At 42.8% G+C, this 14,253-nt stretch overlaps 1 protein-coding gene across 3 annotated transcripts in view; it reads left to right on the top strand.

The window, feature by feature from the left end:
* Positions 1 to 14,253, top strand: part of gk5 (glycerol kinase 5) — a 64,955-nt gene that overhangs the window by 8,423 nt on the left and 42,279 nt on the right. For 2 of the 3 annotated variants that reach the window (XM_080185941.1, XM_080185940.1), the window contains one exon: positions 3,044 to 3,137. In XM_080185941.1, the coding sequence (XP_080042067.1) occupies positions 3,044 to 3,137 (94 nt within the window). Of the gene's footprint in view, positions 1 to 449; positions 536 to 3,043; positions 3,138 to 14,253 lie in introns of those variants that run through there. The other variant, XM_080185942.1, reaches the window with a different exon arrangement.

Here is a 14,253-nt window from a genome sequence, read left to right as displayed (position 1 = left end):
AATACACTGCTGGACAAAATGGTGGAAGCAGATTCTATAACAATGTTCAAGAGGCATCGAGATAGATACTTGATTAGGCAGTAAATAGAGGGACATGGACCATGTAGAGGCAAGAAAATATTAAATTAGAGAGCCATCTGTGTTGGCACAGACTTGGTGGGCTGAAGGGTCACTGCTATAGAGTTCTTTGTTCTTTCTTTGTTCTATCGTGAAAATTTTAAATATTTCCCCAGTTTTAATTTTATGTTCCGACATTTTCTAATGCACCATAGCATCAGTGTGTACCATCTGCAAGATGCATTGCAGTAACTCTCCATGTCTCTTTCGACAGAACCTTCAAACCGTGACCTCCATTTCTTGGAAGAACAAATGCAGTGGATGCAAGTTTCTCTCCATCCACACTCCATTCTGATTTGGAACTATATTGTCGTTCCTTCATGGCCACTGAGTCAGAATCCTGAAACACCCTCCCTAAAGTGCGGTGGGTGTTCCAACAGCAAATGGCCTGAAGCATTTCAAGCATTCTCAAAATCAAGTAAGGTTGAGCAACAAATGCTGGCCTTCCTAGCAACACGCCCATCCTAAGGGCAAATTTAAAAAAAACTCCTTCTACCTTGCAACATAGATTACTGAAGTACAACATTAAAATAAAATGCCTGCTCAAATTTCAAAGCAGTTTCTTTCATGGAGAAATCTAAACCCAAATGCATATTTGTTAACTTGTGAACTAAAATGTTTTACATCAACACCAGTTGGTTCAGCTGTGTGAAAAGAACATAACAGTAAATATAGGAATGGGCCATCAAGCCTGCTCCACTATTCAGTACAATCAGAGCTGATTTTCAGTCTGACCCTCAATTTCCTTTCCACTCACTGCTTCCCTTCACTGCGCTTTTCATTGTCACTGGGTCAAAATCCTGGAGCTCCCTCCCTAACAGCATTGTGGATGTACCCACACCATATGGACTGCAGTAGTTCCAGAATGCAGCTCGTCGCCACCACCTTCGTGAGGGCAAAAAGCACATGCACAAAATATTCTGGCCTCGCTGGTGACACCTACGTACCGTGAACAAATTTTATTTTTTAAAGTCTAAAAATCTGTCGGTTTTAACCTTAAATGATTTCAACGATGGAACATTCACATCTCCGTTCTCTCAGGTGAAGAATTCCGAAGATTCACAATACTTTGATGAAGTTTCTCCTGGGCTCAGTCCTAGGTGAACAAGCAGTTAACCTGAGACTGTGCCCTTTTGTCCTGGATTCCCCAGCCAGGTGAAATAACAACTCCCTTCCAAATCTTTGTATGTTGCAAATAATTGATGGTGGTCTATTTGGCTAAAGACTGTAGTGAGTAGTGATGCATGTTCAAGCATCAACTTGGCTGTGAGTCGCCAGTATAGAGTGCTACCAGGTTCACTGCTGAGGATACTGTTGTTTTTTTTTCAATATTTGTCGATTATTTTGAAGGAGGAATTATGTTAATTGGCAGTGAAAAGTGATGTATACCAAAAACACTTTTAGAAGCTCCTTGACAAGTTCAAATGGTGGGTGACAAGTGGCAGATACAGCTTAATACCAGTGTAAACTTGGAAAAGGGAAGGTTGATGTAGAATTTGCGCTAATTGGAAATGTATTTGAGGTATCGAAGAGGGAGTTGCATATTGGATTTGAAAGATCCCATGGCAGTTGTCCGAATGTTCTTAGTGTCCTGGCCAATATTCACCATACAACTGATCAGTATTCATTGCTGCTGTGGGATCTTGCTATGTGACAATTGGATGCTTCACTTCCTGTAACCATGACTACACTTCAAAAATACTTCATTGACTCTGAAGCACTTTGAGATCTCTTGAGGTCATAAAAGATGCTACAGAAATGCAGATTGTTCTCCAACCTTAACCTAACCTATCTGTATCCTTTTGTAATTTCCATATGTCCTCTTGACAACTCACTTTCCTACATATCTTTGTGTCCTCAGCAAATTTAGCAACCATGCCATCAGTCAAATCATTTACATAAATTGTAATGAGTTGAGGCCCCCACACTGATCCTTGTGGTACACCATTCATTGCATCTTTCCAATCAGAAAATTACCCAATAATGCCTAACCTTTCCTGTTAGCCAATCTTCTATCCATGCCAATATATTACCCCTACACCATAAGTTTTATTTTCCGTAACAACCTTTGATCAGGCACCTCTCCGTTATAGGGCCCTGTTATTTCTATACAGGAAGAACACATACCCATTGCGTCTAATTCAACTAAACAAATTAAGTGATAACTATTCACTAGTTCATTCCTCAGAGCAATGCCTTGAGTCAAACTGCCTGGTTTAAATATTCAAACAATGCTTGACAATTAATTGTCAATCATCATTAACTGGTGCATTCAGCATGGCGATGCCTCTGCCAATCAGAGCTCTTTTCTTCTACAGTATAAAGTTGTTGCTTCCTTGACTTTGGTATTCTTGCAAATGTCCTGGTGAGTGCAGTTTGAAAAACTTCAATAAGATGTATTTTTTTGGCAATAATCGAGGTTGATGTTGGTGGATCTGCAGAATGTTAAGTGTGTGATGTGTATATTGGCATCAAACCCTGAACTGAGTGAATAAAATACAGCACGTGGTACAAGATTGCTGGGAAGTTTCTCTTTTGCTCCCAGCATTGCGTAAAGGCCCTGTCCTCAGATTCAAGCAACTTTGAACCTGTAACAATTAGTGCCAATGCACTGATGGATTCTTGCTTCCTTTCAACTATCCTGCATCAAATATTGGAAAATAGTTCGTATTCCGATGTAAAATTAAATTGTTGAGGCTTGTTTATAAACACTTGCTGCTTTGCTAAAGTAGTTTTTGTTTACAAATTATCTTTTACGGTTTTTGACAAATGCCTATGCTGTACTGTTCTTTGTTCTGAGTCTGTTCTTGTGTTGTCTTCATTGCTATCTGCTGCTTTGTGATAATGAAGCACTCAGTTGCTGTGAGAATATCTTTCAGAAACCCCTTTTCTGAGTTTGCCTGTTGCTTTTTATTTTTCCCAACAGATTAAAATGTTGTATCCCAATCCTGGCTGGGTTGAGGTGAATCCTGACGCAGTGTTTGAACAATTTGTTGCTGTTGTGAAAGAAGCAGTTGAAGGTAAGGAGAGAGTTTTCAGTGGAGTAACTCTTTGGAGGTTTAATTTTTAAGTCTGGTTTGTACATATTATTTGCAATATTTTCTGTTTCATGCACCACAATGTGACAAAATGTGGCAAGCAACCTTTTTTTCTGTTCTGGACTCCCCCATCTGACTTTGAGACTGTGCAGCCTTATATTTTTCTATAGAGAAGCTTCTGCATCTGGCAATGACCTAGGAGATCACCGAGTGGAGGAATCTTGGCTATGATTTCAGGTTCAGCTTCAGTACGTAGCCTACCCCAGTATACGTCACACGCTATTGAGACACAACATGGTGGCACAGTGGTTAGCACTGCTGCCTCATGGCTCCAGGGACCTGGGTTCAATTCCCGGCTTGGGTCACTGTCTGTGTGGAGTTTGCACATTCTCCCTATGTCTTCGTGAGTTTCCTCCGGGTGCTCCCACAGATGTGCAGGTTAGGATGATTGGCCTTGCTAAATTGCCCCTTAGTGTCCCGGGATGTGCAGGTTAGAGGGACAGTGAGTAGATATGTGGGATTACGGGCATAGGGCCTGGGTTGGATTGTTGTTGCTGCAGACTCAATGGACCAAATGGCCTTGTTCTGCACAGCAGGGTTTCCATGATTACGTGAACAGAAATGAATTATCAGCAACTTTTGGAATATTATTGGAAGGATGTGATTGCACTGGAGGAGGTGTAGAAGAGAATCGCCCAAGATGTTGTCTGGGATGGAACAGAAGAGAGGTTGCATAAGCTTGGGTTGTTTTCATTGGAGTAGAGAAGACTTGGGGGTGACCTGATCCAGGTGTACAAGATTATGAGGGACATGGACAGAGTGGATAAGGAGCAGCTGTTCCCCTTCGTTGAAGAGTCAGTCATGAGGGGGCGCGGGCTCAAGGTGAGGGACAGGAGATTTGGGGAGATGTGAGGAAAAACCTTCTTACCCAGAGGGTGATGACAGTCTGGAGTGTGCTGCCTGGGAGGGTGGTAGAGGTGGAATGCCTCAATCCTTTAAAAAGTATCTGGATAAACACTTGGCATATCATAACATTCAGGGTTGTGAAATTAGGTGGGAATTCAGCTATTTCTAATGTCAGTGCGGAATCGATAGACGGAAGAGCCTTTTCAGTGCTGTGTGATTCTGCAATCCTCTGAAATGAGTTGCATTGAAGGAACTTTCAAGAGATTCATTGTGAAGATTAGTCATGATTTGTAAAAGTAAAAGAAGGTACAATGTCTGACCCTTCAGGACTGGCCAAAGGCAGGTCATTGCCTCATTGTCTGCCAATGCTTCACCTTGTTTTTCTTGTCAGTAGTGGTTTGCCATTACCTTCCACTCTTAAGGGGACATGGCAAAAAGGCAGATCCCAACTTTATCTGAACTGGAACAGGAATTGAATATGTGCTGTTGATATTAACCTGAACCTCATGCTAGCCATCCACCCAATGAAGCTGACCAGCAGGATCATGTGTTAAAATGGTTTTTAAACACACGATCGTGCTCCCATGCCCACATGACTGTCCTTGGCTTGCTGCAATGTTCCAGTGAAGCTCAACACAAACTGGAGGAACAGCATCTCATCTTCTGACTAGACACTGTTTTATTTCCAGCCTTCCAGTCTCGACATCAAATTCAACAACTTCAGATCGTTTGCCCTACCCCACCTTGGCCCCCTTTTTTTTCGTTCTATATTTAATTTTTTTTATTGTACCCTACCTTTTTCTTTATTTCTTTATGGCCTCTCTTCATTTTTCTCCCCCCTGCCCCCCCCCCCCTTTCCTTCCCCCTTCTCATTCCTTTTCTTCTCCCACCCCCCACCTCACTTACCCTTTTTCTACATTTAACCTCTGTCCTATTTTTCCCCCTCTCCCCCAACATCCCCATGTGTCACAGCTTACAATTTTTCTGCCGTTTATGCCCTTTAATAACTGTCCACAGACAAAATAACCGTCTTTTCCTCAAGTTTCTGTGGCTATGATTCATCTTTCATTCCCCCCCCCCCCCATCGTATAAATATCTCTCACTTTCCAAACTTTTTAGCTTTGACAAAAGGTCATCTGTATTCAACGTCAGCTCTTTTCTCTTCTTACAGATGCTGTGAGACCTGCTGAGGTTTTCCAGCGTTTTCTCTTTTGGTTTCAGATTCCAATATCCACAGTAACTTGCTTTTATTATGAAACACATTATGGCACTGAAGCACTTAAGGAGTTATTAGATCAGGTGGTCAAAAGCTTGAAGGAAAACAGAGGTTTTAAAGAATGTCTTATGGGAGGAAAGTGAGGTAGGAAGGAGGAGAGATGTATGGAGGGAATTCCAGAGCCTTGGGCCTGGCTGATTGAAGACACCACTGTGAGTAGTGGGACAATTACAATTTGGAATGCGCGAGGCCAGAATTAGAGGAGTGCAGATATCCTGAAGGGATGTGGGGCTGGAGGAGATAGCAGAGAAAGGCCTGGGTGAGGCCATGGAGTGTTTGAAAACTAGAATGGACATTTTAAAATCAAGCTGTTATTTGACAGGAAGCCAACATAGGTCAATGAGCACAGGGGTAATGAGGCAAAGGAATTTGCTGTGAGTTAAGACCACAATCAGCAGAGATTTAAATGATATCAAGTATAGGGGGTGGACTGTGTTGAAATTGTTGAATGTAGAGACCACAAAAGCATGGATGAGGGTTTCAGCGCAGGTTGAGATTAGATGGAGATGCCAAAGACTTTCAGAAGTGCAAATTTCACAACCTTTGTTCCATGCAATCACTTCCTGTTTATGCTTGAATGAAATGAGGAACAGATGACACCATAAGTGCTCCAGGAACCTCTCCAAGATTGTGCTCCGTCTTCTTTCATTTGGAGAAGTGTCCATCTCTAGCCATGACCCTGATGGTCTGGGTAAAACCTGGAGTTCACTACAAGCAGGAAGCTTAGGGAAAGTTCCATGAGAACCTCAGAACATGGACTTTGGCTTTTAAGGAGTTAGGAAAGAAATTAAATAGCAGCACCTCAGAAGTAGTCATCTCAAGGATTACTCCCAGTGCCACAGGCTAGTGAGCATAGGAATAGGAGGATTGAGTGATTGAACACATGGCTGGAAAATTGGTTAGGAGGGAGAGTGTCGGGCTCCTGAGGCATTTGGAGCAGGTGGGGTTCTGTGCAGGATGGATGGGTTGCATCTGAGCAGGACTGATACTAATATCCTCGCAGGGAGATTAGCTGCTGCTGTTTGGAGGATTTTAAACTAGATTGACAGGGTGTGGAGAGGATGGGAACCTCGGAGGAAGTTCAGATTGAAAGCAAAACTGGCTAGGGGAAGTAGAAAAGTATTATGTGAAATTTGAAGGCAGCTAAAGCAAAGGTAAGCAACAAATAGAATGTGGAAAAATATCAAAAATACCAAGTCGGACATGCAGCATTGTAACAGAAGGATAATCTGAAAGCACAAATAGAGATAAATTGGTATGATTTAATAAGAATCCCTACAAATCAAGGAATTCCCACAGCGCAGAAAGAGGCAATCCAACCCATCAAGTCTACACCAAGTTTCTGAAAGAGCATCCCAAACAGCCCTCCCTTCTGCTCTATCCCCACAACCCCTTACATCTACCATGGACAATCCACCTAACTTACAGATCTTTGGACTGTGGGCGAAAAGCAGTGCACCCAGAGAAAACCCATGCAGACATGGGGCGAACACCACAGTCACCCAAGGCCAGAATCAAACAGATTAGAGGGTAGTTAATGTGTGCCCGCTATTAAAATGGGAGGTAGAGAGAAAACCAGGAACTTTGGATCAGTGACCCTAACGTGAGCAGCAGGGAAGGTGCTAAGAGTCCATTATGTATAATCAGACAAAGTCAGCAATTACAAAAAGGAGGTCATACTTGACAAATTTACTGGAATTCTTTTGAGGATGTAATTAGTAGAGTTGAAAAGGGAGAACAGGTGGATGTAGTAAATTTAGACTTTCAGAAGGTTTTCAACAAAGTCTCACATGAAAGATGACTGTAAATTTGAAGCTCATGGAATTGCTGGTGTGAGATGGATAGAAAGTTGGTTAACAAATGGGAAGCAAAGAGTTGGAATAAATGGGACTTTTTCCAATTGACAGGCAGTGACTAATGGGGTAAAAACAAAGAAAATTACAACACAGGAACAGGCCCTTCGGTCCTCCAAGCATGCATCGACCATGTTGCCTGACTTAACTAAAACCCCCTACCCTTCTGGGGATCATATACCTCTATTCCTATCCTATTCATGTATTTGACCAGACGCCCCTTAAAAGTCACTATTGTATCAGCTTCCACTACCTCCCCCAGCAACGAGTTCCAGGCACCCATCTCTCTATGTTTTAAAACAAAAATCTGCCTCGTACATCTCCTTTAAACCTTGCCCCTCGCACCTTAAACCTGTGACCTCTAGTAATTGACTCTTCCACCCTGAGAAAAAGCTTCTGACTATCCACTCTGTCCATGTCTCTCAATCTTGTAGACTTCTATCAGGTCGTCCCTCAACCTCCATTGTTCTAGTGAGAACAAACCGAGTTTCTCCAACCTCTCCTTGTTGAAAAGATTTACATCCTGGTAAATCTTTTCTGTACGGTCTCAAGCGTCCACATCCTTCTGGTAGTGTGGCAACCAGAATTGAACACTATATTCCAAGTGCGGCCTAACTAAGGTTCTATAAAGTTGCAACATGACTTGCCAATTTTTAAACTCCATGCCCCAGCCAATGAAGGCAAGCATGCCGTATGCCTTTTTGACTACCTTCTCCGCCTGCATTGCCACTTTCAGTGACCTGTGTACCTGTACACCCAGGTCCCTTTGCCTATCAATGCTGTTAAGGGTTCTGCCATTTATTGTATATTTCCTATCTGCATTAGACCTTCCAAAATGCATTTTACTGCAGGGACCTGTGCTAGGATTCCAACTGTTCATGTCATATATTAATGATTTGGACAAGAGAACTAAATGTATTATCTCCAGTTTGGGTAAGAGGGTAAACTATAAGGAGGATGCAGGAATGCTTTAGTGTGACTGGACAGGCTGGGTGAGTGGCCATATGCATGGCAGATGTAGTGTAATGTAGATAAAAATGAGATTATTCCCTTCAGTAGCAAAAATGGGAAGGCAGATTATTATTTGGGTGTAAATTGAGAGAGGTGGATACTCAGCAAGACCTTGGTGTCTCATGCACCAGTCGTTGAAAGTAAGCACTCAGGTACAACAGGCAGCAAAAAAGGCAAAGGTTTGCCAAGCTGATTCCTGGGGTGGCTGGACTGTCACATGAGGAGAGACTTAAGTCAGTTAGGATTATATTCATTTGAGTTTAAAAGAGTGAGGGTTGGATAGGGTAGATTCAGAAGGAATGTTCCTGATGATGGGGGGTGTCCAAAACTTGGGGTCATAGTTTGAGGATAAAAGGCAAACATTTTAGGACTGAGGTGAGCAGAAATTTCTTCTCCCAGAGGGTGATGAACGTGTGGAATTTACTACCACAGAAAGTAGTTGAGACCAAAATTGTGTGATTTCAAGAAGGAATTAGATGTAGCCCTTGGGGCTGAAAGGATATGGGAAGAAAATAGGATCGTGGAGTTAATGGGCAGGCGGCAGCAAACATTGGTGAGAGATGTTTGTGGCCACCAAGCTATCGTGGTAATGTTGGGCATGGTATAAATTAGGTGCAACATTGGTAATGTGATAATATTGTGCCCACCCCAGTCCAACACTTGCATCTCCACATCATGGCAATAATAATGGGGAAGTTCAATTTATACACAGACTGAGCAAAGATAATTAGCACTATCGCTGTGGAGGAGGAGTTCCTAAAGTATGCATGAGATGGACTTCTGGAGCAGTACGTTGAAGAACAACTTGGGATTGGGGCTTAGTATTATGTAATGGAAAAGGGGTAATTAATAACCATGCTGTAAAGAAGCCTTCAGGGAATAATGACCATAATGTGACAGAATTTTACATTAAGCTTGAAAGTGATGTGGTTCATTCTGAAACTCGGGTCTTAATCTGAACAAAGGGAACTGTGGAAGGTATGAGGGGCAAGTTAGCTACAGTGGATTGGGAATATACATTAAAAGGTTTGACAGTGGACAGCTAATGACTGGAATTTAAGGAAGTATTACATGGTCAACAAAAAAATATTTATTGCTCTAGGAGACACAAACCCAGCAAGAAGATTGAAGTAACTGTGGTTAACAAGTTAAACATGTCACTAGATCAAAGGAAGTAGTTTGTAAGGTTGCCAGAAAAACTGGCAAGCCTGAAGACATGGCCACACGCAGGAGGTTGGTAAACAAATTAGAGCAAATAGGATTCTTGGGTAGGTGGGGATCAGATCCCACCATGGCAGCTGGTAAAACTTGAATTCAATTAATAAATCTGGAATTATTAAAACTAGTCTCAGTAATGATGACCTTAACTATCACCGATCATTATAGAATCCATCTGCTTCAATAATACTCTTTAGGGAAGGAACGGTAAGAGTCATTCTCAGAACGGCAGCCTGTTACTAGAATCAGTGCTTGGTTCACAGCTGTTCACAATCTGATCTGGATGTGGGCACCAACTGTAATATTTCCAAGTTTTGCTCATGATGCAAAACAAGGTGGGAATGTAAGTAGGAGGATGCAAGGAGGCTTCAAAGGGACTTGGTCAAGCTAAGTAAATGGGCAAGAACATGGCAGATGGAATGTAATGTGAATAAGTGTACGGTTTCCACTTGTGGATGAGAAGTTGGGAAATGTTGAAGTCCAAAGGGACTGGGTGTTCTTGCTCACGAGTCATAAAAACCAGCATGCAGGCCCAGTAAGCAAGTAGTGAATGACTTGGGCTTCATTGCAAGGGATTTGAGTACAGGAAGAAAGGTGTCTTAGGGCTGGAGTGTTATGTGCAATTTTGGTCTCTCTAGCTAAGGAAGAATATACTTGTTGTTAAATGAGTGCAGTGGGTGTTTACCATATTAATCTCAGGAATGACAGGCTTGTTTTTTGAGGAGAGGTTGAGGAAATTGGACTTGCATTCTTTGAAATTCCAGAGAATACAAGGTGACCTCACAGAATTCTTATAGTGTGTGACGTGATAGATGTAAATAGGATGTTCCCCTGACTGGTGAGTCTAGAACCAAGGGACACAGCCTCAAAATAAGGGACAGGCCATTTAAGACTGAGGAGGAGAAATTTCTTCAGTTGGAGGGTGGTGTATGTTTGGAATTCTCGACCCCAAGGGCTGTGAAAGCACGATCATTGAGCATGTTGAAGATAGAAATAGACAAATTTCTGGATACTAATGATATTAAAGGATATGGGCATAGTTCAGCAAAGTGGCTTTGAGGAAAATGATCAGCTATGATCAAATGGAATGGTGGAGCAGTCTTGATGGGCTGAATGGCCAGCAGCTACTCTTCTGTTCCCAGTCTATGTGATCTGAAATTGTTTAAACGTAGAGCACACTCAAAACTGACATTGTTTGTAATGGTACTGTGCAAATCCACTTTAGTTGAGGTTGTTTTAGAGCCATGAGGCAGATCAGTTCTGCTGATCCCTCGTTATGGTTCATGGACATGGATCACAGTGCTACAACTTTGGCACTGAAACCAGCTTTTGTTGTGAGGCTGTTTGGTTCATTAAACACGTAAAACCTGTATGGCATCAAATCTGATCTAACAGTACACTGTGTCCAACTGTGCTCTCCAAGTTCTTAAGTTACATTAATGACCTAATTTTGATCAGTTTCAACGACTCCCTTTCATGGTTGAAGTATATCACAGTTTGCTTGATTTCCCTTTTCAATTTCCTTCGCTGGGATACCTGTATAGTACAGTTTAAATTTATAAGTTTTCCCTTTCTCATTTTAATCTAGAGCTGCCCACACTGAGGGTAGATGAAATTGGAGGGATGTCAGGCTGGATTTTTACTAATGAGATGAGAAGCTCGAGTTGGGGAAATTTTCCATACTCGGCGCTACATGTCAGTGGCCCCGCATGCAATATTTATACTCTGGGCAGGATCAAGTCAGGCCCGCCATCCCAGATCATAGAATCCCGACGGTGCTGAAGGAGACCATTTGGCCCATCAAGTCTGCACCGACCACAATTCCACCCAATCTCTATTTAAAAAGCATTTAGATAGTTATGTGGATACGATGGGTATAGAGGGATATGGGCCAAATGCTGGCAATTGGGATTAGCTTAGGGATTTTTAAAAAAAAAACTAAGGGCAGCATGGACAAGTTGGGCTGAGGTGCCTGTTTACATGCTGTAAACCTCTATGAATCAGACCCCATTCCCATAACCCCATGCATTTGCCCTGGCTAGTGCTCCTGACACTAAGGGGCAATTTAGCATGGCCAATCCTCCTCATCCATGTATCTCTGGTCTGTGGAAGGAAACTGGTGTACCAGGAGGAAACCCATGCAGACACACAGAGAATGTGCAAACTCTACACACAAGTGACCTTAGCCAGGAATCAAACCCGGGTACCTGGTGCTGTGAGGCAGCGATGCTAGCCACTGTGATCGCAGGATGTGGCCATTGGGCAGATGAATACCAAGGCAGGATGGTTAGGCCCTGATTTGGTTTCTCTGGGACTTCATCCTAATTATATTATAGCCTCTTTGGCCCACTAACCCTCACCCCTTGCACCCTTACTTCCTATTCCCCCTTCATGCTCTCATGCTGTTTTCTGTGTCACCTCATTTAGGATGCACTATGTTCAGAACCATTGGATTCATTTAACTCATTCATTTCGTTTTTCCAATTCAAGCCAAGGTTTGCCTACTGTCTGTGTTCTGGGCTATTCCAGAGTTTACATCTTTCACTGTTCACTGATGTATTTAGCAGGTTCGCATGATACATTTGCCAGCATCCTGAAGTTGTCTTTTATCTATTAGTGTCCTTGCCACATTACCTTGTTAACTAACGTTCAGATGGTGAACGCCTGCATGTTTTAAACGTATTTGCACTGCTTTGAGATTCCAAAAGTATTTGAAAGTCAAAATACAGAAAGGTCCTTTAAGAATCATAATAATTGTCTATTGGATAGCCAGATTGACTCCTACAAGGCAAGTGTGTCAATATTGACATGGCAATCAAATCACTTTTATGGGGAATATGGAAACTTAAGGGAAAAAAATTAAAAATTGAAGTTACTGACCTTTGACAACAGCAATAGTTTTTATTTGTATAGTGCCCATAATGTCATAGAGGACATCCCAAGGCACTTCTCAGGAGCATCACAAAACAGACTATTGGAGCAGTTGCATTGGGAGAAATTAGTTCTGATGGACCAAAGATGTAGGTTTTAAGAAGTGCCCTACAAGTGGAAAGCGGGACAGAGTGGCAGAAAGGTGTAGAGAGGGAATTCTAGAACTTAAGACGCAGGCAGCTGAAGGTGTGGCCACCAATGGTGGAACAATTTAAAATCAGGGATGACTAAGAGGCCAGAATTAGAGGAATACAGAGCTGAAGTGATTACAGAGACAGGGAGGGGCATAACTACTAAAATATGAAAACAGGGTATCACTTAGCGTGGATAGAGGATTGGCTGTCAAATAGGAGGCAGAGAGTAGGTGTCAATGGGTGCTATTCGGATTGGCGGTTGGTGACTAGTGGAGTGCCCCAGGGATCGGTGCTGGGGCCTCAGCTATTTACCATTTATATAGATGATCTGGAGGAAGGAGCTGAGTGTAGGGTGTCGAATTTGCTGATGACACCAAGATAAGCGGAAAAGCAAATTGTGCGGAGGGTGTAGAAAGTCTGCAGAGGGATCTAGATAGGCTGAGCGAGTGGGCGAGGACCTGGCAGATGGAATACAATGTTGGCAAGTGTGAGGTTATCCACTTTGGCAGGAATAATAGTAAGAGGGATTACTATTTAAAGGGCGAAAAGCTGCAGCATGCTACGGTGCAGAGGGACCTGGGGGTCCTTGTGCATGAGTTGCAAAAACCCAGCCTGCAGGTGCAGCAGGTGATCAGGAAGGCAAATGGGATGCTGGCCTTCATAGCGAGGGGGATTGAATATAAAAGTAGGGAGGTCTTGCTGCAACTGTACAGGGCACTGGTGAGGCTGCAGCTGGAGTACTGTGTGCAGTTTTGGTCACCGCACTTGCATATTTTGGCCTTGGAGGGAGTGCAGAGGAGGTTCACTAGGCTGATGCCGGAGTTGAGGGGGTTGAACTATGAAGGGAGGCTGAATAGACAGGGCTTGTACTCATTGGAGTTTAGAAGGATGAGGGGGGATCTCATTGAGAAGTATAAGATGATGAAGGGGATGGATAGGGTAGAGATGGAGAGATTCTTTCCGCTCAGAAAGGACAGCAGGACTAGAGGGCACAGCCTCAAGATAGGACGGGGGGGGGGGGGCGGGGGGGAGCAGTTTAGAACGGGAGTTGAGGAGGAATGTCTTCACTCAAAGGGTGGTGAATCTCTGGAATTCTCTGCCCATTGAAGTGGTGGAGGCTACCTCGCTAAATATATTTAAGACACGGGTAGATAGGTTTTTGGTAGGCAAGGGGATTAAGGGTTATGGGGAGAAAGCGGGAAAGTGGAACTGAGCCACTTCAGATCAGCCATGATCTTATTGAATGGCGGGGCAGGCTCAAGGAGCTAGATGGCCTACTCCTGCTCCTATTTCTCATGTTCTTACCTTTTTATAATTAACCCTTCAACGATATAATCTCAGAGTGGCCTTGAATTACAGCCATGATATTACATCATGCTCCGTGGTAACTTTCAACCGGTTAACTGGGTTGTATGAACTTCCTTTATTCAGCTATTTGAATAGATTAATGTGTCTGTTTGAAAATAGTGGACAGAGGAACTTCATATGAATGAGTTAGGCTGATGCCACACTGTAATTTCAAGGCTGCAATTGTTACTGCACTGGTGCACAATGGTGTATTCAGGGCATTGCCTTTCTAACTGGTGAACTATTCACATTGGCAACTGAGCCTTAACCTCTTTGGGATTCTAGGTCTTGTTAGATGCTTTTGAAACCAATTCTTATTCAGGTTGAAGTTTTTAACAATTGCTGGCTTTGAGGCTCTTTCTATATTGAGATACTTTGACTTCGCATGATTCTCCTTTTTTTTTCCACTTTTCATTCTGCAG

The sequence above is a fragment of the Carcharhinus amblyrhynchos genome, chromosome 3 (genome assembly GCF_965287045.1).
Source record: "Carcharhinus amblyrhynchos chromosome 3, sCarAmb.v2.hapA, whole genome shotgun sequence".
Classification (NCBI taxonomy): Eukaryota; Metazoa; Chordata; class Chondrichthyes; order Carcharhiniformes; family Carcharhinidae; genus Carcharhinus; species Carcharhinus amblyrhynchos.
Note: the sequence above shows the minus strand (reverse complement) of the source record. Positions and strands in the feature narration are given on the sequence as shown.